Source organism: Leptodactylus fuscus, chromosome 9 (genome assembly GCF_031893055.1).
Source record: "Leptodactylus fuscus isolate aLepFus1 chromosome 9, aLepFus1.hap2, whole genome shotgun sequence".
Classification (NCBI taxonomy): domain Eukaryota; kingdom Metazoa; phylum Chordata; class Amphibia; order Anura; family Leptodactylidae; genus Leptodactylus; species Leptodactylus fuscus.
Window position 1 is genome coordinate 45,284,163 of NC_134273.1, and position 26,246 is coordinate 45,310,408.

Here is a 26,246-nt window from a genome sequence, read left to right on the forward strand (position 1 = left end):
CCGTTTGTGTCCATTATGATAGGTGTCCAGTTTTTTGTTTTTGTTTTTTTTGTTTGTTTTTTTTAAAACTGACACCTGAGCGGACACCAACGGTAGTGTGAACCCTTCTTTACTGTAATGTGTATATGGCTGTTTCGGCTTTGTAGATATCCATACAGTATATAAAGCTACTACATTGTTTAAATGAGCTCTATCATTGAGAAAAGTCATTTTTAGCTAAGCACATACTTGCATAGCCTTTAGAAAGGCTATTCCACACCTACCTTTTGTATGTAAAGTGCCTCAGTAATTTTTGAATAAGTTTTTTTTAGTTGAATAAGTTTTTGAATTAACTTGCTCTCACATTATTGGTTTATAAAAATTATAGTTTTCTAATTGTAGGCTAAAGTATTTTAATCAAATGTGAAGCAGCAGAAGAAAATATCAAGACACAAAAAAACAAATCATATATAGCAATAAATTAAACAAGGCCTATATATCAGGGTAAAAAAAAAAAAAACTCTAGTAAAGACTCAAGGGGCATGTTTGCATACCTAGTAAAACTGCATCTCCATATAGTAAAAATCTAAAAATGACAAAACAACCAGATAGTTTTCAGATAAGTCAACTAATGTTCTAAGATCCAATGGGGTTTCCTGAAATTACCGTATATACTCAAGTATAAGCCGAGGCCCCTAATTTTACCAAAAAAAAACTGGAGAAACTTATTGACTCGAAATTTGGAAAATTTAAAATAGTTACCAATAAACTTACATTAACTGATCACCGATCTTTACATTAAAAATGAATAGATAGGGCTGCAAATGCAGACACATATAGGACAGGTATAGGACACATATAGGACCTGCTCCATAAGTTGCAGCTCTTCAATTTGGCCCAGACATACAGCCGCAAAAGCAAGGGCATCTATGTGAATGGGCCCATTGAAGTGTAATAGTCCATAATTTTATCCACCATTGCAGATAAAAAGTCTGGTCCTGTGCATTACAGTTTAGTAACTCCATGTGCCTCAGGTTAATAGCAGTTAACCCTATCATGTCCCTCACATTAACCCCCCGTGTGCCTCATACCTCAGAGACATGGAGGTAATAATTATTACATTAAACATTATTAAGGCACTTTATTATTACCTCCATATGTCTCACATATTAATAACCTTTATATAGGGCACACAGGGGTTAATGCGAGGGACATGATGGGGTTTACTGCTATTAATGTGAGGCACATGCCTCATGCCATATTCTGACACCTGTAACTTTATTTTTTTCGCAGAGTGGGTTGTACTTTTCCGTTTTACCATTTTGTGGAATCGTTATTGCTTTGATCACTTTTATTCAAAGTTTATCAGAGGCAAAACCGTGAAAAAATGGCGGTTTGGCACTTTTGACTTCATTTTCCCACTACAGCGTTTACTGTATGGGAAAAATATTTTTATAGTTTTGTATACCGGGCATTTTCGGACACAGGGATACCTAATGTGTATGTGTTTCACAGTATTTAAGTACTTTTACATGTGTTCTAGGGAAAGGGGGGGGTGATATAATTTTTTTTATACTTTTTTTGCATTTATTAGACCCCTAGGGGTCTTGACACCTAAGGGGTCTAATCACGGCACCGATGGGATGGGTAGGGTGACCGGAGTTTTTGGGTGCAGTAGGTGCTGAGGAAGGGGAGGGGGTGTTTTGGTTGTCTGTCTGCCCCTTCCCTGAGCATGAGGACTGTTTTTTTTTTCCCCACTTGGAATTCAGCCTGGCTGAATATAGAGTATAGCAGTGCTCCTATTAACCCCTTCCCAACGAAATAGGAGCACCGCAGATACCCTATATTCAGCCTGGCGTATCTAATACTACGGCATATGGTACTATATGCAGACGTGCGTTTCTAATCCTCTGGCAGTGGTACTATGTGAAGACATGCGTATCTAATCCTCCAGCGTGTTGAACTGTGTGCAGATGTGTGTATCTAATCCTCCCCTGTGTGGTATTGTGTAAAAAGGTGCGTATCTAATCCTCCCCGTGTGGTACTTTGTGCAGACACATGTATCTAATCCTTCAGCATGTGGAACTGTGTGCATACGCGCATATCTAATCCTCGGTCATGTGGTACTGTGTGCAGACGCACATATCTAATCCTCCCCTGTGTGGTATTGTGTGAAGAGGCAGGTATCTAATCCTACGGCATGTGGTACTGTGTGCAGACACACGTATCTAATCCTCTGGCGTGTGGCACTGTCTGCAGACGCGCGTATCTAATCCTCCCGCGTGTGGTACTGTGTTCTGAGACGCGTATCTAATTCTCTGGCTTGTGGTACTGTGTGCAGAGGCATGTATCTAATCCTCCAAAGTGTGGTACTGTGTGCTGACACACGTATCTAATCCTCCCCTGTGTGGTATTGTGTGAAGAGGCGCGTATCTAATCCTACGGTGTGTGCAACTGTGTGCAGACGCACATATTTAATCCTCTGTAGTGTGGAACTGTGTGTAGACACGCGTATCTAATCCTACGGCATGTGGTACTGTGTGCAGGCGTGCTTATCTTATGTTCTGGTGTGTGGAACTGTGTGCAGATGCGCGTATCCAATCCTTTGGCATGTGGTACTGTGTGCAGACGTGTATATCTAATCCTTCGGCATGTGGAACCATGTGCAGATGCACGTATCTAATCCTTCAGTGTGTAGAACTGTGTGCAGAAGCACGTATTTAATCCTCTGGTGTGTGGGACTGTGTGCAGACGTGTGTACCTAATCCTATGGCGTGTGATACTGTGTGCTGATCTGTGTATCTAATCCTCTGATGCGTGTATCTCAGTTCGGATATCAGTGTTGTATTGTGCATGTGGAGTGACGATGTGTATTGCAGTTGGAATATGAGTGAAAGACTTGCAGGTTTGTATTGGCTAAGGGGGGGAAGGGCATTGTGTTTGGAATGCTGTATCTCAGCAACGGTACGTCCGAGCGAGTTGGAGTCCCATCTTTGGGTGCATTCACACTACATAATGCCAGCGTGTATCACAGCCGTACACGCCGGCGTTACAGCAGGGCAACCGAACACTTCCCATTAATTTCTATGGGAGCCGGCATCATGCGAGCGCTCCCCATAGAAATGAATGGGCTGCTTCTTTCACTGCGAGCAGTCCCACTGAAGTGAATGGGAAGTGCCGGCGTGTACGGCACGGCATGAGCAGAGCTTGCCGTATACGCAGGCACTTCCCATTCACTTCAATGGGACTGCTCGCAGTGAAAGAAGCAGCCCATTCATTTCTATGGGGAGCGCTCGCATTCCGGCTCCCATAGAAATGAATGGGAAGTGTTCGGCAGCCCTGCTGTAACGCCAGCGTGTACGGCTGTGATACACGCTGGCGTTACGTAGTGTGAATGCACCCTTAAACCTTCCCGGATACCTGAAATATCTCTGTACCAAATTTGGTGAAGATCGGTTCAGTCGTTTGGTTTGCAATAGAGAACAGACAGACAGAAATTCATTTTTATAATATAGAGAGATTATTTCAATATTCAGCAAATGCTGTAACGGTCATTCTGATGCATATAGTTGCATGTATATACTTTAAACATACAGTATGTATTACGATTCGTCTAAGAATTGCTGCGCTTACCACCCACAGCTTCTGTTATATATGAGGAATATTTTGATAGACTCAAAATACAGTGATGCAAAGCATTTTTTAACAACAGTAAAATAACAAAATCTATATGACTTTGGTATCGCCAAAATCGTATTGGTGCTATTTTTTTTATTTTGCAGATGAAACAATAAAATGATCCTCCACCTATAAAACACTTTTCATAATTGAATAGTATAAGTGAATATAAGAAGCTTTGTAGTGTATCTTATTAAACAATTTCTTTCTCCACTTATGCATTCGATATGGGGCTGAGTTTGCAGCTCAATGCGCTCAGATAATGCTCGTACTGACTCAAAACTGGTTCTCTGTGCAGGGTTTATAGTCATGGAGTTCCTCTTTGATAAGGGAAGTAATTGCCAAAATTTAAAGTCATGTCCTCAGGCACATGTGGTTTTATATACCGCTAGAAAGTCGAATATAGCTATATAAAGATCTATCTCTATATTTTTTTCCAAGCAAAATTTACATTTTACATATTACAGAGGTTCTTATCATCAGCTGTACTTTTCTGTTCTGAAAGTTGTTTTATAATCAGAAGTATGCCTTAATTGTGTTTTACCTGTAAATTAAAAAAAAAATACAGCAAAAAAAAAAAATCACAGGCAATCTTAATGTGAGGAACATGTGGTTACTATATTTAACAACATTATGTGCCTCAATAGGCAGTAACCTCATCATATCTATAACACGATGCTCCTTCTCTGCCCGCATTGATGTGTTGTGTGTGTGCCGGCACACATTACGTCAGAGCAACACAGGCGCCCGGCGTAGAGAAGAACCTGTTCTAGAAGCCATGAAAAAACATACTCTTCTCTCACTCCTTGGACATGTACTGTGTGGGACCTGGTATCATTTTATGAGTTGAGTCCTGATGAGCGTGCTCACTGTGCACCCCTAGGCAACTGAGCAGTATTAAAATGAGCAGGAGGACTATGGAAGGTGCATTGTCGTGTAGCTGAGGAACATTCATAGGAAAATGGTTCAAACACTACCATATGTAAAATAGATGAATCTCAAGGAAAGCAAAATAATTCTATATTAAATTTAAAATGCTTCTGTCACTAGGAAAATGCACTACAGGCATCATGTTATGGAGCAGTAGGAGCTGAACAGATTATGTATGTAATATGTAGTTGCAGGTTAAAGAGGACCTTTCATCATCTGGGGCACATGCGGTTTTATACACAGCTAGAAAGCCGACAGTGTGCTGAATTTCACGTTCTGTGCCCCCACTGAAGAGCTATCGGTGCCGGTACCGTAGCACTTCACTATCAGAAGGACGTTTCTGACAGTCAGTCAGGAATGCCCTTCCTCACAGTAGTGTCTATAGCGCCGTACTGTGAGAGCGGGGAGGAAAGCATCCTTCCCCTCCTGAAAGTACTCATCCATAGACCAGAACTGGGGGGCCTTCCTAACTGCTCAGCGTCATCACTGGGCGGTAAGCAACGCCCCCTCTCACAGTACAGCGAAAGTACAGGAAAGATACAGCATAATTTATACTTTATTCTTTAAAGTATCTTTCCTTCTTTGCTACAAAGTCAAGGAGATGGTCCTATCTGTGGTTGACAGCCTTTGCACTGCGACTTTTCATACAGAGATGACTGTCAATCACGGATAGAACCGCCTTCTTGACTCCATACGAAATAGAGAGAAGAGATTTCAGTGACTCCTTATCAAATTATACTAAATCTTTTACCACAAAACAATTAGATCCTCCTGCTCATTAAAGTGGTGCAATTTCTTGGTAATAAGTTCCCTTTAAGTCCTCTGGGTAACAGAGGATAGTCAAAACTGTCCCAAGTAGGGCTCACACCTAAATCCCCCGTAAGTATGTCTTTGGAGTGTAGGAGGAAACCAGAGTACCTGGAGGAAAGCCATGGGGAGAACATACAAACTCCTTGCAGATGTTGTCCACTGAAAAAAAGGCATCCAAGTCTTTCTTGAATTCTTTCAATGAACTCACCATGACAACTTCCTCTGGCAGAGAGCTCTGTAGTCTCACTATTATTAAAATGAACCGTTTGCGGTTGAACATGTTTCAGTGGTTAGCACTGCAGCCTTACAGCGCTGGACTCCTGGGTTTGAATCCTGTAAAGGACAAAAGGAGTTTGTATGTTCTCCCCGTCAGGGGCGGATCCAGGGCCGGGCGAGCCGGGCGACCTAACAAAATGGTCCCGGTCGGCATGTCCCGATTCCAACTGAGCTCAGCGTTAAAGCAGGAGCTGACAGCTCCTGCTTTAAACACCTATGTATTCGGCTCATCGGCGGTAGGACGCCGATGAGCTGAATGCATAGGCGTTTAAAGCCGGAGCTGTCACAGCTCAGCTCCTGCTTTAACGCTGAGCTCCGGGCCTCCGGCATTTGTAGCCGCGATGTGATGACGTCATCACATCGCGGCTACAATATGTGTATGAGAGAGGAGAGAGCTGCGAGGGAACGAGGAATGGTGAGTGTGTGTGTGTGTGTGTGTGTGTGTGTGTGTGTGAGAACGGCATGGCACTGGGGCAGATGGAGGGGGGAAACCGGCATGGCACTGGGGCAGATGGAGGGGGGGAGAAAAGCATGACACTGGGGCAGATGGAGGGGGAGAACGGCATGACACTGGGGCAGATGAAGAGGGGGAGAGAACAGCATGACACTGGGGCAGATGGAGGGGGGAGAACGGCATGACACTGGGGCAGATGAAGGGGGGGAGAACAGCAGGACACTGGGGCAGATGGAGGAGGGAGAACGGCATGACACTGGGGCAGATGGAGGGGGGAGAACGGCATGGCACTGGGGCAGATGGAGGGGGGGAGAACAGCATGACACTGGGGCAGATGGAGGGGGAGAACGGCATGACACTGGGGCAGATGAAGAGGGGGAGAGAACAGCATGACACTGGGGCAGATGGAGGGGGGAGAACGGCATGACACTGGGGCAGATGAAGGGGGGAGAACAGCATGACACTGGGGCAGATGGAGGGGGGAGAACGGCATGACACTGGGGCAGATGGAGGGGGGAGAACAGCATGACACTGGGGCAGATGGAGGGGGGAGAACAGCATGACACTGGGGCAGATGGAGGGGGGGAGAACAGCATGACACTGGGGCAGATGGAGGGGGGGAGAACAGCATGACACTGGGGCAGATGAAGGGGGAGAATGGCATGACACTGGGGCAGATGAAGGGGGGAGAACGGCATTGCACTGGGACAGATAGAGGGGGAGAGAACAGCATGACACTGGGGCAGATGGAGGGGGGAGAACGGCATGACACTGGGGCAGATGAAGGGGGGGATGGCATGACACTGGGGCAGAGACGGGAGGGAAATGAAACTGTGGGCAGATAAAGGGGGAGAATGGCATGAAACTGGGGACAGAGATAGAGGGGGGACATGAAACTAGAGGTAGATGAAGGGTGTATATGAAAATGGGGGGGAGATATAATTTACGGGTGACTGTAGGAGGATTATACTGTGTGGAATCACATGAAAATTGAATGAGAATGGGTGGAGTCAACATAAAAGTGGGTGGGGCCTAATTTGTTGCGGCGCACTGCGCGCGCCGCACGTTTTGTTCCCTCTTTCTAGTCTTCAACAGTGGGGAAGTACAGGTTAGAAGTGCAAGACCCCCAGTAAGTAGGGCCCCGCCAAAGTCAATTGCCCAGGGCCCCGCAAACCCCGGATCCGCCACTGCTCCCCGTGTTCGCGTGGGTTTCCTCTGGTTACCTCCCACACACTATAAGACATACTGATAGGGAGTGTAGATTGGGATATAGATAAACTTATTTGGGAATTCTATATAATTGAAAGGCGGCTCTGTATCCTATTGGGCAACCTCTCTAGCCTGGATAAAAAATTAGAAATCTTGGTATCTTGCAGCACACTTTTTTATACTGAAAGCAGCAGAGAGAAACGTCCTCTTTGCAGTTTTCTCTCAGACAGTTTCATACTGATTCTGCGGTGGAGTCGCCTATGGAGAGCAATGATAAGGCTATTGATGGCTCCCAGGCTTGTCTGGCATACACCGCTATTACAGGCTGCTCTATGCAATGGAAATGCTGGAATTATGCAATGCAAAACCCTAAGGTGTCTAAAAGTTTAAAAAAAAAAAAAACGCCAACACTTAATAAGTCAAAGTTATAAAAATATTTGTTGTGTAGTCAGCACTCCATCTCTATTGCTTCTCCGGCCTCCCATGCTTACACAGTAGAGGTGGAGTGCCGGCTACAGCGCAATGCTGGGACTATAATGCACTCACCCGCAGAACTCAAAGAAGAGGAGTAGCCTTCCCAACAGAAGGAAGTCATCTCTGGACAGGAAGTCCGGTACGTATGACTGGGGGAGGGCTGAGTTAGTTAATTGGGAAGGGCTAGTAGTGGGAAGGATAGCTAGGAAAACAGGGAGGGGGTGTGAGGGAGTGAGAGGGAGGTAGTGTGAGTCAACACCATGGGAGTTGTAGGATAAAGCACAGGAAGCTAGACCACGCAAACAAATGCAGTGGATGCAAGGAGCTCCCAGAGAAACTCAGACATCTCTCCAAACACTACTAAAGGTATTCGGGTGCACTTATTTACCCATTAATAGCACTAACAGACCTTTTAAATATATATATAATTTTTTTTACCCAGAAAACCCCTTTAATATAACGCATGTAAAATATATAATATATATAATCAATATAATTCCATTCATGGTAATTGATGTTATGCATTTTTCAAAACTGTTTTGCCCATTGCTGGTATTGGTAATACTATGCACTATGTTAAACTGGTTCCTTCTCTTTTGTCAGCTTTCTTCTTTTCAAGTATTCATTATTGGAGCTATTGCCAAAGCTATTGCCACAACGGTCACCTATCCTTTACAGACTGTGCAGTCAGTACTGCGGGTAAGTGCTATTATAATATAGCTTTGCTGAATTATCAGCTGTATTTTCTTTGTAAACATACACAAGTCATTGCATATGACTACATAGAAAAATAGTATTTCGCTATACATGCCGTATTACATGGGAGTTCTCTCCTAGAACCAATTATTTATAAAAGTACCAGAGATGCCTAGGGAATCTCTGTTACAGGTCCATTGCTTCTTGGTTTGCTAATACACAGGATTCCCTGTCATTAGATTATTAGATGTCCAGTACAACAGGATCAAAGTGTGTAGATGAAAATGCAGTGTGCCTGGTTATGTATTACTATGTGTAGATTGGTTAATTTCATTGGTTTTATTTTACAGTATAAAAAAAATGGTTTAGAACTTTAATATATTTTAAACAGGTTATCCAGTTTCTAAGACTGATGTGCTATTCTTACGATAGGTCATCAATATTAGATGGGGAGAGGCTCCGACGCATGGAGCCCCTGCAGATCACCAGTATTGAGGCAGTGCAGGAGAGCTATGGAGCAGTGCTGCAGTACCTACATTCTCCACTACAGCTTGTATAGCTACCCTCAGCATAGGTCATCAGTCTTAGAAAGCAGATAACCTCTTTAATAAACTTAAATATATAGTTTCATTTTGAAATTTTACAAGTATTTCAAGCATTTTTTTTATGCTAGTGGATGAATTTTAATTGTGAATTAAATATTCATGATTGAATATTTTTATTGCAAGTATGATCATAATCGTTTTATATTTTAAGCAATTAATTTTTTTTTAGACAAGTTATTTTTTATTAGTGAAGGTAATTTTATATACATAACAGGAGAGAAGGGGTGGGGATAGGATGTAGGGAAGGCAGAGAGGTGCGATAGGAAGGGGTTAAAAATAGAGACTATTAATCATAATAATAATAATAATAGCCACCAGGACAGTATAATTTAGAGGAATAAATGGTTCTGCAGGTGACAACAAGATATGTAGTACAGTGAAGCCTATGTAGGATGTATATAGGTTACAAGTCGATTTGGACAGACTGAGTGTTTGAGTAGCCACTTGAGGTTCATTGTGGATAAGTGTGAGGTTATGCATCTGGGTAAAAATAATCTGCATACAACAGATGCCCTAAGGGGGGGGTAAAGCTGGGAAAGTCACTGGTGGAGATGGACCTGGGTGTACTTGTAGATCATAGATTAAGTAACAGCATACGATGTGTATCAGCTGCTTCTAAGGCCAGGAGAGTATTGTTATATATTAAAAGGGGTATGGACTCACTGGAGAGGGTTGTAATATTACCACTGCATTGGTGCAGCCTCTTCTAGGATGTCGTTCAGTTCTGGGCACCAGTTCATAAAAAAAGGTGTCCTACAGTTGGAGAAGGTACAACAGAGAGCCACAAAACTGATAAGGGGCATGGACGACTTTAGTTATGAGGAAAGATTAAAGGAGTTAAATCTGTTTAGTCTGGAGTCGAGGTATTTAAAGGGATTCTACCATTAAAAACGAATTTTTGCCGTTGACACGTAGGAATAGCCTTAAGAAAGGCTATTCTTCTCCTACCTTTAGATGTCTTCTACGGGCCGCCGTTCGGTAGAAATCCCGGTTTTCGTCGGTAAGCAAATGAGTTCTCTCGCAGCACTAGGGGCGTCCCCAATGCTGCGGGAGAACTCTCCAGCACTGCCTCCATCTTCTTCAGGAACGGCCTCTTCACGAGTCTTCTTCCGGCGCTCGGGGTCAAACTTCTAGGTCTCGGGCAGAGTCGACTGCGCATGCCCGCAGGCCACAAGAAAATGGCTGCTTATTTACTGTGTAAGAACTTATTTGCATACCGACGAAAACCGGGATTTCTAACGAACAGCAGCGTGGAGAAGACATCTAAAGGTAGGAGAAGAATCGCCTTTCTTAAGGCTATTCCTATCTGTCAACGGCAAAAAATTCGATTTGAAAGGTAGAATCCCTTTAAGGGGAGATATGATAAACTGGTATCCTATTAATATTATAAATGTGAAAGTTTGTGTGTTTGGATGTTTGATCCTCATTTGCCACAGACCTAGATATTCACTAGGAAGGAAACATAAGCTACTTTTTAGGTCCCACACTCACCCGCAATACTGACCACGACCAGTGAAAGTGCTCTCCGGCTCCGCTGCAGGACCTGAGATGACGTAATCACAGGTCTTTCAGCGGGGCTCCGATTGCTTGGCTGCAGTCTGGGGGTGGGGGCCGCAGGGGAAGCCAAGCGGCCTAATACGTTGGTGGGCTTGCGTGGGCGGCACCACTGAGAAAGTCTCTGCCCGAGAAAATGGCGGCTGCTCCTGGCTCGGAGCGACGACGCCATGCCAGCCGGCAGCATGGAGCGGGCATAGATTGCGGTTGCCTCACCCCACATTCTGCAGACAGCCGCACCAGCAGCAGTGATTTTCGGTCGGAACAAACAGGGCTGAAGGGCCTGAGCTGACGTCACCACGTCATGCGCAGGGCTCCGATTGGCCCAAGAACTGCGTGGCCGGAGATATAGACCCACAAGCCGGCGTGCACCCACTCACAGGAAGAAAATGCTGGCGTGCACCCACTCACAGGAAGAAAATGCTGGCGTGCATGCCAGCATCTGAGAGCCGCACCTGCCGGTATCGCTGGAGCCCGGTGCGTGATGTGGAGCGGTGAGTCCACCGGGGGTCGGAAGGGGTACAGGGAACTGTGCCGCACTCCCACAGATCGACGTCTACTTGTGCCGCGTGCCGTGCATGGCCGCAGCAGCTGCGCTGTCTGCCAACCCCATGCACCCCTGTAACCTCGGCGCACGGGGAGCCCGGGGTGGGGTGGAGCCGGGGTCGCATGTGCGGGTGGGGGGATGGTTAGAGATGGCAAAGACAGGGCACAGGGTGGGGGGGTTGTGTAGTAGAGGAAAGGGGGCACGGGGTGGGGTGGGAACTGGGCCCAGGGTCGTGGGTTGGGGAGGGAGAACGGAGCGAGGGAATGTTGGAGTGGATAGGGAAAAAAGTGGGGGTCCATGGGGGAAAGGAAGAGAAGGTGGCCAGCGGGGCGCAAGGTGGGGGTCCATGGGCGCACTGGGGTTGAAAGGGCCCACTGCGGCCACAAGGCAAAGGCGGGGGGCCCAGGTGACACTGCAGGTGGGGCACGCGGGGGGGTGGAGGGCCGCGGACGAAGTCGCGGGTAATGCTAGTAAATATATAAATGGCCCATACATGAAATGTGGGGAAAAGCTGTTCCATGTAAAATCTCCTCAAAAATCAAGGGGGTTCTCCAGAGTTGACAAGGCTTCTTCTCTTTAAGAGCTGCGAATCTATGGAATAGCCTAAACCAGGAGCTGGTCACAATAGCAACAACTGATAGCTTGAAAAAAAGGATTAGATGCCTTTTTACAGCAAAATAGCATTGATGGTTATGGAAAGGTGAAAATAGAGTGCGGATTTCCTTCACTCGCCCCTTCAGCCACAACGTTTTCCATCCCTTGGTTAGACTTTATGGACTTAAGTATTTTTTTTCCACTGTACTAACTATGCAACTGTAGTAATGAACTAAATCAATAACCAGTTTGCATTTAGATAGCCAGAGTCCATATTAGGATCCCAACAACAAAACTTCTCCGGTCCTACTGAAAGTCCTCCTAGCGGTCTATAAATAAATACAGTTAGAAGGGATCGAAAAATAAAGGGGAGGAGGCATTAAAAGGGTGGGTGGGAGAGAGCTTCGTGCAGACTTGATCCATTTCCATTTAGGCACCATTAAACGAAAAAAAAAAAAAATCACAAGGGATGTGTCTGGAATTCATGGATCTGTCTGTATAAGGAGAATTACAGGGGCGCATTGCTGGTTCCGGGAACCAACTGGTTAGTCTAAAACCATCTCTAATTCTCTGTTAGAGGGCAGGGATTAACTAAATGATTGGAATCCAGGCAGTGAAAAAGTACCTAACCTGGCAGTTGTTTCTCACAGAAAACATTGGTGTGACATCGGGATGTCATTTTGATTATTCATAAAGCCAAATTTTCATAGTGTAGGTGGTGAAAGATGTAATTACTAGCAATAAGGCCCGTGAACAGGGTCGGGGTTCTGATTCTGTGTCAGATGGAATCATTCCAGTCTTGGTCCAGAATTGTGTAGAGGACACTGGTAAATAATTCTGGGCTTGCAAGTAGTGGAAGGAGCAAGCAATTGCAAACAAAGGAACAGAGATCTGATGAAGGGGTGGTACACGTGAAGTACTAGAAAACCCCGAAACGCGTTATCTTTAATAAATTACTGTATAAAAATACCAAGGACAATTCTTTATTTTTCACCGTGAAGAGCGCGAAGTAGGTCTTTCAATCTGAGGGTATATCCCCCAGTTTTAACTTTCAAGTAAAAGAGGAGAAAGGGAGAATAAACTGACAGCACTTTTCCATCTGAGTAAAAAAAAGAACTGTACAGTCATGGCCAAAAGTTTTGAGAATGACACAAATATTATATTTTCACATGATCTGCTGCCCTCTGGTTTTTATGTGTGTTTGTCAGATGTTTTTATCACATACAGAAATATAATTGCAATCATATTATGAGTAACAAAAGCTTATATTGACAGTTAGAATGAGTTAATGCAGCAAGTCAATATTTGCAGTGTTGACCCTTCTTCTTCAGGACCTCTGCAATTCTCCCTGGCATGCTCTCAATCAACTTCTGGACCAAATCCTGACTGATAGCAGTCCATTCTTGCACAATCAATGCTTGCATTTTGTCAGAATTTGTAGGTTTTCGTTTGTCCACCCGTCTCTTGATGATTGACCACAAGTTCTCAATGGGATTAAGGGGAGTTTCCAGGCCATGGACCCAAAATCTCTATGTTTTGTTCCCTGAGCCATTTAGTTATCACCTTTGCTTTATGGCAAGGTGCTCCATCATGCTGGAAAAGGCATTGTTGATCGCCAAACTGCTCTTGGACGGTTGGGAGAAGTTGATGTTGGAGGACATTCTGGTACCATTCTTTATTCATGGCTGTGTTTTTAGTTCATTTTCTAGGCAAATATTGACTTTGCAAGTAATTGCTGTTAAGCTGATCACTCTTTATAACATTCTGGAGTATATGCAAATTGCCATTAGGAAAACTGAAGCAGTAGACTTTGTAAAAATTAATATTTGTATCATTCTCAAAACTTTTGGCCATGACTGTATGGGTTAACGTGTAAAATGTCACCGATGGATTTTAAAGAGGAGAAACAGTGGCTAGTGGGTAGCATGCATAATAACCAGGAATTATACATATACTCAAGGTGGTTAAGGTCATAAATATTTTAAATAATTAATCACATTAATGTATTATTATGAATAATATCCAGAATCCTCCTGTTAGTGTGATAAATGTCGCACTTATGCAGGTTTGAACCTGTCTGTGTGCAAGTTTCAGTGCCAGGCACAAAAACAGATGAGGCTAATGTCTGAATCGAAGTTTCCAAGAGGCAAGATTGGACATAGTGTAAAAATTACGGGTTCCTGATGTCGACAGGGTTAGAAGGGACTCCAGGAACATTCTAAAGGTCATTCTGCAGATGGCAAGTTGTATGAGATTGGCACTAAAAGACCCTAGAGTATAATAATTGATTATGGGTGTCCACAGTGGGACATAATACTGTGTGCAGGGGCCACTATTCGGGATAATACTGTGAGCAGGGGCCACTATGGGGGATAATACTGTGTGCAGGGGCCACTATGGGGGATAATAGAGCGCGCAGGAATGCATAGGAGGGAGTCGGTCAAGGTCTTCGGCGTCGGTCGGGGGGGGGGGGGGGCCATGTCAAAAGTTCACCACGGGGCCCCGCCATTTCTAGTTATGCCACACACACACATATATATGTTTAGGGCACAGTTTATGTAGTTCTCTAAAACAGTGTACATATCATTCTGTACACTCTGGATATGATATAAGACTGCTAAGTCCCCAAGTGATCATGGGCGCAGAGGCCCTTGAGTGCTCCTTGTGAATGGAGTGGTGGTCTGCATGGCCATGATTCACATCAATTCAGACATAGATCAATGAGCATATTCTTTCATTCACATGGAGAATTTAGGGGCCACTGCTTTTGCTGATTGATCACAAGGGACCCAGCAGTCAGACCTACAGAAAATTTATACATAGTGCCATATCCTTTGGACAGGGAATGTTATCTATATTAGGTATGTAATCTATATGTATGTGAGAACGATGTTGTTATTGGAATGTGTATATGTGCATACAGTAGCTGTGAAAAACAGTTTGTCCGTTTACAGATTACTGCTATTTTTGCCATACTTAACTCTTTCAGATTATCAAATAAATCTGATATTGACAAATGTCCAAAAACAAACAAACAATCTCTAAGGGGCAAATACTTTTTCACAGCACTGTACAATGAGTGTATTTAATGTATATATCTGTATATGTAATATACACTCACCGGCCACTTTATTAGGTACACCATGCTAGTAACGGGTTGGACCCCCTTTTGCTTTCAGAACTGCCTCAATTCTTCGTGGCATAGATTCAACAAGGTGCTGGAAGCATTCCTCAGAGATTTTGGTCCATATTGACATGATGGCATCACACAGTTGCCGCAGATTTGTCGGCTGCACATCCATGATGCGAATCTCCCGTTCCACCACATCCCAAAGATGCTCTATTGGATTGAGATCTGGTGACTGTGGAGGCCATTGGAGTACAGTGAACTCATTGTCATGTTCAAGAAACCAGTCTGAGATGATTCCAGCTTCATGACATGGCGCATTATCCTGCTGAAAGTAGCCATCAGATGTTGGGTACATTGTGGTCATAAAGGGATGGACATGGTCAGCAACAATACTCAGGTAGGCTTTGGCGTTGCAACGATGCTCAATTGGTACCAAGGGGCCCAAAGAGTGCCAAGAAAATATTCCCCACACCATGACACCACCACCACCAGCCTGAACCGTTGATACACGGCAGGATGGATCCATGGTTTCATGTTGTTGACGCCAAATTCTGACCCTACCATCCGAATGTCGCAGCAGAAATCGAGACTCATCAGACCAGGCAACGTATTTCCAATCTTCAATTGTCCAATTTCGATGAGCTTGTGCAAATTGTAGCCTCAGTTTCCTGTTCTTAGCTGAAAGGAGTGGCACCCGGTGTGGTCTTCTGCTGCTGTAGCCCATCTGCCTCAAAGTTCGACGTACTATGCGTTCAGAGATGCTCTTCTGGTTACCTTGCTTGTAACGGGTGGCTATTTGAGTCACTGTTGCCTTTCTATCAGCTCGAACCAGTCTGGCCATTCTCCTCTGACCTCTGGCATCAACAACGCATTTCCGCCCACAGAACTGCCGCTCACAGGATGTTTTTTCTTTTTCGGACCTTTCTCTGTAAACCCTAGAGATGGTTGTGCGTGAAAATCCCAGTAGATCAGCAGTTTCTGAAATACTCAGACCAGCCCTTCTGGCACCCACAACCATGCCACGTTCAAAGGCACTCAAATCACCTTTCTTCCCCATACTGATGCTCGGTTTGAACTGCAGGAGATTGTCTTGACCATGTCTACATGCCTAAATGCACTGAGTTGCCGCCATGTGATTGGCTGATTAGAAATTAAGTGTTAACGAGCAGTTGGACAGGTGTACCTAATAAAGTGGCCGGTGAGTGTATATATACGGTGTATGTGTATTTTTATAGCAGCACTATTTATGTGCATTCTTTGCGGCACTACTTATGTGCACTATTTATACGTGTACGGATTGGGCTCTGTTAACATGGAATAGTATGGTCTACTACACTATCCCATAACAAAGGTTGGTTTGCCATGCCAAACGTATTTGTATTCTCTGTATATGTTGTGTATTTGGTACTGCGTGTATTGGACCATTATCTGCACACTACGGTTTTATTTTTGCAGCATGTGACCCCTTTAGTTTCACACTTTTGTTATACCTTCAGCAGTATTCTTTTTCTCTGCTGCTTGTATATTTCAGGCCCCATAATCATACTGATTCTATATAAAAACAGTAACCAGGTGACCAGTGTATTTCTGCTTGTTATACCTTATGGAAATATCTGAGCAGCATTAAAGGACAACAGCACTTCAGGGAGCATCAAGACAGGAACATGGGTTATTATTGTGTACATTGAAGATGGGTCCGCAGAATCAGTTAGAAAAGGGTGCCCAGATTTCAGTGTTATCGCATTGCCATTGAGAGGTAATTGCGGAATTCACTACTACAGAGAAGCTGAAAGTGTGACTGGTAACCAGGTATAGAGGGTAAGATATTAGCTGTCAAGAGACTGAAAGTCAATAGCCGAGATATTAATACTGGTTGATAGTCAGAAAGTGTAAACTTGGACTCTCTGAAAATACCATGTAGTATTCACATATCGATAAGTTTTAATTTTGTAAAACATTTGTAAGAACATTCTGTATTAAAATTTTCCTACTTTTGCCATTTTCAATTTGTTCTCTAGTTTGGGCATGAGAAACTTAATCCAGAGAAAAGGACATTTGGAAGTTTTTTTAGTGTCATTCATCTTCTCAAGCAACGGATTAGGTATGCTTTCCCTTTTTTTTTGTTTTAATGTTGCTTTAACAATTAAACTAAAATGAGTAAATTGTTGGAGAGAGAATTGTCTGAGTGACAAAGATTTTACATGTTTAAAATCACCTCTTTTTCCCTAGATCAGATATAAAAATAAAGTATAACACATACACATAAGTCTAGAAGTACCCAGTCTACATATTTCTGAGAACATTTTTCCCCGTACAATGAATGCCGTAGCAGGAAGAGAAAAAAAACAAAAGTGCCATTTTTTTCAGTTATGTGTGTCTAATAAAATGAATAAAATAAAAAAAAAAAATACAAATCTTCCTCAAAATGCTATAAATTAAAAGTACTTCTGGCCCTGCAAAATAAAAATAAATCAGCCTTATGCAGCCCCCATACACTGAAACATAAAAAAATTACAGAATATGTTGAATCCAAGATTATTTTTTTTTCTTTTCTTTTGAAATGTTTGGATTTTTGTTTTAACGTTATTTATTTATTTTTTAAAAACACTATATAAACTTGGGTTAGTAATCATACTTACTAGAGATGAGCGAATAGTATTCGAAACTGCAGTTTCGAATACCTCGCTCCATAGGAATGAATGGGAGCGGCTGCGCGCCGATGAAATACAGTCAATCAGTGGCTGAGCAGTGATGATCCAGTCATATGGAACCTCTTACCTACCGATTGGCTGACATACTCATATGTGGGCAATGTGTTAACAAATGCCAGGGATCCAAACGAAGACTCTTGGAGAAGTGAGAATACAGTGTTTGTTCTTTTAAGTTTCTACAGGGTTTAAAATATTTTGCAAAGCTTTGTTTGTTATTCTTGTGTTATCACATTATCCCGTGTTTTTATCATATGTTTTTCTCCTTCCAGGCGTTTAGGATTTTTTGGTCTTTACAAAGGTCTAGAAGCAAAGCTGCTTCAAACTGTCTTAACAGCTGCACTTATGTTCCTTGTATATGAGAAACTGGCTAACCTGACATTCCGAATTATGGCTCTAAAAGAATAAAACAGTCTATTGTAATTTGAAGCTGTGCGCACCTCTACTCAGAAGATCATTTTCCACGTTGAACACTGCAGTCCATAGATGGGGAGAAAAGGGTTTTCATAAATTAATAAAATTGTCTTTTTACATCTTGATACATGCTTCTCATGGTTCTTCTTTTAAATTTTCTACATACAAACTTATAAAGGAAACCCATTACTAGGTACAGGGCTCCAAAACCCAGAATGCAGCTGGGGGTTTGTTTTCTGAATCTGGCAATGTCAAAAGGGTCTATTTCAACATTGTTTAGTAAAATAACTTGTTAATCCATGAGATGAATCTGGGACTCCTAAGCACCTAACTTGAGTATTGCCAAGATTTTCTCCCACAACAAAGCAATGGCCAGATGTACTAACATCAGCTACATCAACCCAATTATAGTATACCCAATTATAGAAATCTTTTAATGCTAAAATAACACTATTCAATTCGTATAGAGTTATTTATCATTGCACTTTTTTTTTTTATCCAGTTTTAGGGTGCATTCAGACTACGTAACGCCGGGCGTGTATGAGAGCCGTACACGCCGGCATTACGGCAGACTGCCGAACACTTCCCATTCACTTCAATGGGAGCGCTCGTAACAGCGGCGTTTACGAGCGCTCCCATTGAAGTGAATGGGAAGTGTTCGGCAGTCTGCCGTAATGCCGGCGTGTACGGCTCTCATACACGCCCGGCGTTACGTAGTCTGAATGCACCCTTAGGCTGTGAAAACACAGCATTGTATATTACCCGCAAAGTGGATAGGATTCTGGCTAATCCCATCCACATACTGCAGAAGAAAAAAAAATTCCTCAGCGGAAATGTTTTGATTTCAAAAAGCAATTTTGCAAATCTCAGCAAGTCGGTTATACCTACAGAAATGCTGACCTTTTCCGTATAGTTATAACAGAAGCAGTACATCAGCAGAGGAAAACTCTTTGGACTTTCTATGAAAAACACTGCAGAGAAAAAAAACAGCCAACATTAGCTCTGCGTCCTCCCAGGGTGGCACTTCAGTAGCAGAGGACGGAGCTAAAACGTCCTCCCTACTAATGCCGATATCTCTGGACTGCATGAACATATCTGGATGCTTTAAGATCCATTTTAAAGATGAGAATCTCATCTTTAGGGTGCATTCACACTGAGTAAACGCTAGCTTATTCTGAACGTAAAACACGTTCAGAATAAGCGGCGTCTAAAGCAGCTCCATTCATTTCTATGGGAGCGGGGATACGAGCGCTCCCCATAGAAATGAATGGGCTGCTTCTTTCACTCCGTGCAGTCCCATTGAAGTGAATGGGGAGTGCCGGCGTATACGGCAAGCTCTGCTCATGCCGGAGCGTACACGCCGGCACTCCCCATTCACTTCAATGGGACTGCTCGCAGTGAAAGAAGCAGCCCATTCATTTCTATGGGGAGCGCTCGTATCCCCGCTCCCATAGAAATGAATGGAGCTGCTTTAGACGCCGCTTATTCTGAACGTGTTTTACGTTCAGAATAAGCTAGCGTTTACTCAGTGTGAATGCACCCTTAAAATGATACCAAGGTCTTCATGATAGAATTTAGACTTTTGGAGCAATTCACTGTTGAAAACGCTATTTGGCATTGAGATCCAACTGCAGATCTCAATTCCCGACAGTGTTTCAACAGTGAATCGCTCCAAAACTATAAGTTCTATCACGAAAACTTTTGTATAATTTTAAAGATGAGATTCTCATCTTTAAAATGAATTTTAAAGCATCAAGATATCTTCATGCAGTCCTGAGGTATAGGTCTCTAAACTGTCCCCCCCCCCCCCCCCCCGTCTAAGGAAGCATCTTACGAACTGTAGTAGGAAGGGGAGGGGGGAGGAGCAGCCCTGCATCGTGCACAGTGATAATGAATGATCATCATTATCTGTGCATAACCTGTATGTGACACCAGGAGGGGGTGGCATGGGCTCTTTTGTCCCTAATAACCCCTCTAATGCCAATCAGAAATCATACTATACTATACTATATATATATATATATATATATATATATATATATATATATATATATATAGTTTAGGGGTTGACTTACTTTTCATGGTAAGTCATACTTTAACATTTCCAGCTTCAAAGCAGATTTTTTTTCCTTCCAGTTCTAGTGATTTTCTGAAGACACATGCATGCAGGTGTAGGCCGTAGTGATAAGAATTAACTCTGCACATGTTGAACTTTTATTTTTAGGAGGTTTGGTGCATATAATTTTTTGTTTGGTTTCCGCTTTTAGCAACTAGTATACATTTATTTGCATTTTTTCATAAAACAGTCACTTTAAATCAAAATTGCATGAAGGTGCCTGTTCATATACAGTACCAAGTGGCATTGAGACAATGCTGCAGGTGTCTACTTTAAGACAATATATAGGTATTGGATGCTTTTTTAGTGTTGTAATTTAGCTTTGATTTATCCATCTCAAAATTGCTATGGCTACTGGAGGTGCAAAATTTCCGGAGACCCTTGGCAGTGAAAGAGTTAAATGTGCACGTGTTGGTTTAAGTGCTCCATGATAAGCTATGTGTACTTTTCCCCTATTTGCTTTAAAAAATAGATAAAAAAAATTTGCCCCAATTTAATACTGTCTGACCTGATCATTACCTGCCTATATCTGCTCTTAAAAAAAAAAAAAAAAAAAAAGCCATTGTCGGAAGTGCAGTGAGAAAAGGACCTCCATTTAAGCAGTCTCTTTTTCCCAACAGAAAAGCAAAATTGTTGAGAGCAGTATTAACATCTGAGAAACAAAGGCACTTCATAAATAAAGCTCTGAGCAGAAAGAGACCACAAGTAGGCACAACACACAAAAAAAGGTGCTCGTAGCTTAATAAATGTGCCCCCATGTGGCTATTCTTTATCTTAGTTTTATTGGCCATTACCATACAAATGAAGTACATCTTAACATGTGCTGAAGTTAAAAACTGCATGCAGTTCTTCAGTAAGGGTGAATTCACACTGAGTAAACGCTAGCTTATTCTGAACGTAAAACACGTTCAGAATAAGCGGCGTCTAAAGCAGCTCCATTCATTTCTATGGGAGCGGGGATACGAGCGCTCCCCATAGAAATGAATGGGATGCTTCTTTCACTCCGTGCAGTCCCATTGAAGTGAATGGGGAGTGCCGGCGTGTACGCTCCGGCATGAGCAGAGCTTGCCGTATACGCCGGCACTCCCCATTCACTTCAATGGGACTGCACGGAGTGAAAGAAGCAGCCCATTCATTTCTATGGGGAGCGCTCGTATCCCCGCTCCCATAGAAATGAATGGAGCTGCTTTAGACGCCGCTTATTCTGAACATGTTTTACGTTCAGAATAAGCTAGCGTTTACTCTGTGTGAATGCACCCTAAGGGTGCATTCACACTGAGTAAACGCTAGCTTATTTTGTAGAGTAAAATTACACTTGTAAATTTTGCTATCCCATTGACTTCAATGACATTTTACAGGCGTATTTTTACAGGCGTATTTTTTACAGGCGTATTTTTTACTGGCGTATTTTTACACTTGTAAAAAAATATCATTGAAGTCAATGGGATAGCAAAATTTTCAAGTGTAATTTTACTCTACAAAATAAGCTAGCGTTTACTCAGTGTGAATGCACCCTTAGGGTGCATTCACACTGAGTAAACGCTAGCTTATTTTGTAAAGTAAAATTACACTTGTAAATTTTGCTATCCCATTGACTTCAATGACATTTTACAGGCGTATTTTTACAGGCGTATTTTTACAGGCGTATTTTTTACAGGCGTATTTTTACACTTGTAAAAAAATATCATTGAAGTCAATGGGATAGCAAAATTTACAAGTGTAATTTTACTCTACAAAATAAGCTAGCGTTTACTCAGTGTGAATGCACCCTTAGACTGAGTTTATATGTCACTGTTCTGTAATATCTAGCACGTTACTATACATCTCACCTGTATTCTAACCGGCAGTACACTAGAGATTTTCCATGTAATGGCTGTTTGCATACTGGTGAAATGGAAAAGTAACGTGCTAGGTATTATTACAGCAATTAAAACTTCATGCAGTTTTTCAGCAAAGATTGCGTAGCATAAACCCAGCCTAGGCATTAAAGCAGGGTTCACACTACCGTTAGATTCTGTTATGAAGGCGTCCGTTTAAAAAAAACTAGAGCAACAGACACTAACTATTATTATTATTATTGTTTATTTATATAGCACCATTAATTCCTTGGTGCTTTATATTTGGGGGTTACATACAATACACAAAATATACAGGTACATATCATACTAACAGTGATCGGCTGGCACAGTGGGGTAGAGGGCCCTGCCCGCGAGGGCTTACAATCTATGAGGGCTTACACACTAACTGATGTTAAATGTCAGGCTTTTTATTTTTTTTAACTAACCCATATAATCGACCAGTTAAAAAAGAAAAAAAACTAGCATCAGTCTTTTTTGTTTATTTTTTTATACTGTCCATTTTTTTTGTTTTGTTTCTGATGTCTGAGCAGGTGCAGAAAATAAAGGATAAAAAAAATAACGGACAGTAACTGATGGCTATCAATTACTGTCCGTTATAAGTCCGTTGCCCATAGACGGACACTTACCGTCCGTCAAGAATCCGTTTTTTTTTCTGAAGGACACTAGAGTCTTGCATGTAGGATTTTTTGTTAGCTGGGAATCTGATGCACAAATTGCTTTTAATTGCCTTTTCAGCAGCTGTCTTGTACTAGTCACTAAAGTTGAAAAATAAGATCCAGGCAGCAATTTAACTAGGTGATCCTTTAGGTTGGATTCACATTGGGCAGTTGTGTTGCATTTTTTGTGCGGTTGTGTTTCTTTTTTTTAGTCAAAGCATCTTAATAACTGCATGCTTTTTTAATTGCAGTCATAAGTAGCACGTTAGACTGCGGTCACACTAGCGTTGGGTGACTGTTCGGAGACTCTGTCCCCCATTCCACTTAAAATATGTGGAGAGAAAAGTCCCCACAAGTGGATTTATCTTTTCACTGATTTCAGCCAGAAACCTGGTGGACCCCACTATATTCTATGGGGTCTGCGGGTTTCTGCAGGTAATTGCTTTTTAAGCAGATAGGCTATCCATTTTTCAGGTCTATAATTGGACCAAAAGAATGGAGACACGAACACTAGTGTGAACTTAGCATCACTATGCATTTTACCTGTATGGTAACGACCATTAAATTAAACTACACAGTAAACATGTGATGCTCATAACTGCAATTAAAAACTGAGCATACTGTTCCTGTAAGCAGCCACTTTAAAACGGTGGAACAGACGTGCAGTCGGCTTGGACTGAAGCCAACTGCGTATGCGCCAGATTTACATCCCGAAGACAGGATCGCCGGAAGACGACAACGCAGAGGACGCAGCGGAGAGGTACAGCTGTAGAAGATGAAGGCGGCACTGGAGAGTTTTAAAGCAGCATGGGGAACGCCCCCAGTGCTGTCTGGAGACTCATTAGCATACCAAGAAAAACCAGGATATCTATGGAACGGCAGCATAGAGAAGAATTCTAAAGGTGGAGGAAGAATAGTCTGTCTTAAGGTTATTCCTATGTGGTATAAGTTAAATGGATTCTAATGATAGAATCCCTTTAATAAGTTAAAAAAAACTTTAAACACAAGTGATCTGTAGTCATAAGTGTAGTTTTTCCTAAAAACCTCAGCAATGCCATCCTGAAAAGAAAAAAAAATCTCTCCAAGGAAGGGAATCTCTCCTTGTAAACCTTCTACACAGGGGACTCTGCTGCATTTGGATAAAAGTTGACATGTTCCCTATCAAGCAGTCACGTGATTGCCCATAAGGGTCCTAGAGAGAATGGGACAGAAAAAGCAAAAATCTAAAACCTAACCTTTATTGTAAGTATATAATGTGTATAAATGTCTATACACACACGTCATTATACACATTCCCACTGAACCATATAGTGCGCCACAAATACCAATATCCCACACAGGATAATACACATGTCCCGTGCAGTCCTAGCAGGCTGTTCGGTAGTCACTGTGGATGTGCTTACCAGAGACAACACATTAGTACATATGGAGACTGCTATTAGGTCTGATAACGCAGAGCAACCTGCAGGAAGAACTTGACTTCTTCCCGCTACACCCATAACATCCCCGGCACTGAGACACTCCCAACTGTTGTGGTGAACGGGAGCGGGTTTATATAGAAACCCCGCTAATAACCACGCCCCTCCCTCGTGCGTTAACGCTAGTCCCACCAATTACGTTGTCCCACCAGTCGTCCCCTGCCGTCATGACGTCACAGAAGGGGCGGAGGAGTTATAGAGAAATTGAAAGTGTTCCCCTGGTGGGTAAGCACGTAGTGCCAGGCAAAGTGAATATACACATCGTATGATAAGACCCTCTGAAGGAGAATAGAAACAGCTGCTATTAGGGTCCAGATTCACGGGGGCGAACTTATGTCACCCGTCCGGAGGGGGCACTCAGAGCCGTCAGCCCAGCTAAGCTCCTTGATCGCTCGCCAGCGGAGAATCTGAGTCACCTGTCCCAAATCTCCGAGGCAGCGCTTCTTTCAGGTGGGTATGCAAATGTACGTCATACACCTGAAAACTGTCAGTCAGAGGATCGTGAACTCTGAGGCAGGTGCGATGACGTCATTTATCAGCTTCGCCTGCATTTCGGTGGAATAAGGAAGTCGCCTGGCTCTTTGTGAGAGTGCAGACAAGTACAGGAGCATATTATACTGTGGTGGCCCCTGTGAAGTACATTATGTTCCGTAGTGGCCCCAAACAGTATAATATACACCACAGTGGCCACTACGGAGTATATTCTATTGTGTGGGTTCCACTGTGGAGTACATTATACCCTGTGGGGCCAACTATAGAGTACATTATACCATGTAAGGGCCACTGTAGGAGTATATTATACTGTGTGGGGTTCACTGTGGAGTATGTTACGTTCTGTAGTGTCCACACACACAGAATAATGTACTCCACACAGTATAATGTACACCACAGTGGTGCCCACACAGCATAATGTACACCCAGTGGTGAACCTAGCCTTTCTGCTGCCTGAGGCGGACGACAGAAGGACTTCCCGCAAACCGCCGTAGTACTACGGTGGCTGCATGGTGCGCACTCAGAACCTGTGTGCGCGCCATGCCCTGCAAGTGTCAGCCGTATTTTACGGCTGACAAGGCCCTGTAACATCCGCGGTTGGAACCAGGTCCAATCGCGGGTGTTAACCCCTGAGGTGTCGGTGGTCAAACATGACCGCCGGCATCTCAGGGGTTTCAGTATATTATGGTGCTGATCAGCACCCCCCACGACGGTTTCGGGGGTCGCCGGTGTTGGTAATGGGCAGCCGGGGTCTGATCAGTGACCCCGGGTCGGCCCCACGCCGTTCCCTCCACGTACCTGGTGGATCCTGCCAAAAAGAAAGCTGACAGCTTTCTTTATATTGCAATACACGTATAACACGTGTATTGCAGATACATATAGTCAAGCAGTGATCAGCAGAAATTCTGAATTCAGCGCACTGTCGGCTTTCACGATCTGTGCCCCCGCTGAAGAGCTATCTGTGCCGGTACCGTAGCTCTTCACTGTCAGAAGGGCGTTCCTGACTGTCAGTCAGGAATGTCCTTCCTCACAGTAGCGCCTATAGCGCTGTGCTGTGAGAGGGGGAAGAATGCTCCCTCAGTACTCATCTATGGACGAGCAGGAGGGGAGGGGGTGTTCCTCCCCCTCTCACAGTACAGCGCTATAAGCGCTGCTGTGAGGAAGGGCATTCCTGACTGACTGTCAGGAATGCCCTTCTGACAGTGAAGAGCTACGGTACCGGCACAGATCGTGAAAGCTGTGTCGTCTTTCCAGCGGTGTATAAAAACGCATGTGCCCAACTGATGAAAGGTCCTTTTTAAATAGTGTGCCTCATTAATAATTCCCCCTTGTATTACTAATGCTCCTAATAGTCCCTATATAAAGTCGCCATATTCTGACACTTGTAACTTTTTTATACTTCCATGTACGATGCATAGTGCGTCTTTTTTTTTTCTTTTTTGTGGGGCAGAGTGTACTTTTCAGTTCTACCATTTTGAGGACTGTTTATTGCTTTGATCACTTTTTATTCAAATTTTTATTAGAGGCAAAACAGTAAAAAACCATCAGTTTGACACGTTTGACTTTTTTTTTTTTTCCTGCTACGGC

The 26,246-nt window shown here is 43.2% G+C and overlaps 1 protein-coding gene across 1 annotated transcript in view; it reads left to right on the forward strand.

Moving 5' to 3' along the window:
- Nucleotides 1–18,183, forward strand: part of SLC25A17 (solute carrier family 25 member 17) — a 45,035-nt gene extending 26,852 nt beyond the window's left edge. Inside the window, exons 7-9 of the mRNA XM_075286358.1 lie at nt 8,414–8,509; nt 16,955–17,037; nt 17,917–18,183. Coding sequence (XP_075142459.1) covers nt 8,414–8,509; nt 16,955–17,037; nt 17,917–18,052 — 315 coding nt within the window. The 3' untranslated portion in view covers nt 18,053–18,183. The remainder of the gene's footprint in view (nt 1–8,413; nt 8,510–16,954; nt 17,038–17,916) is intronic.
- The last annotated feature ends 8,063 nt before the right edge of the window (nt 18,184–26,246 follow it).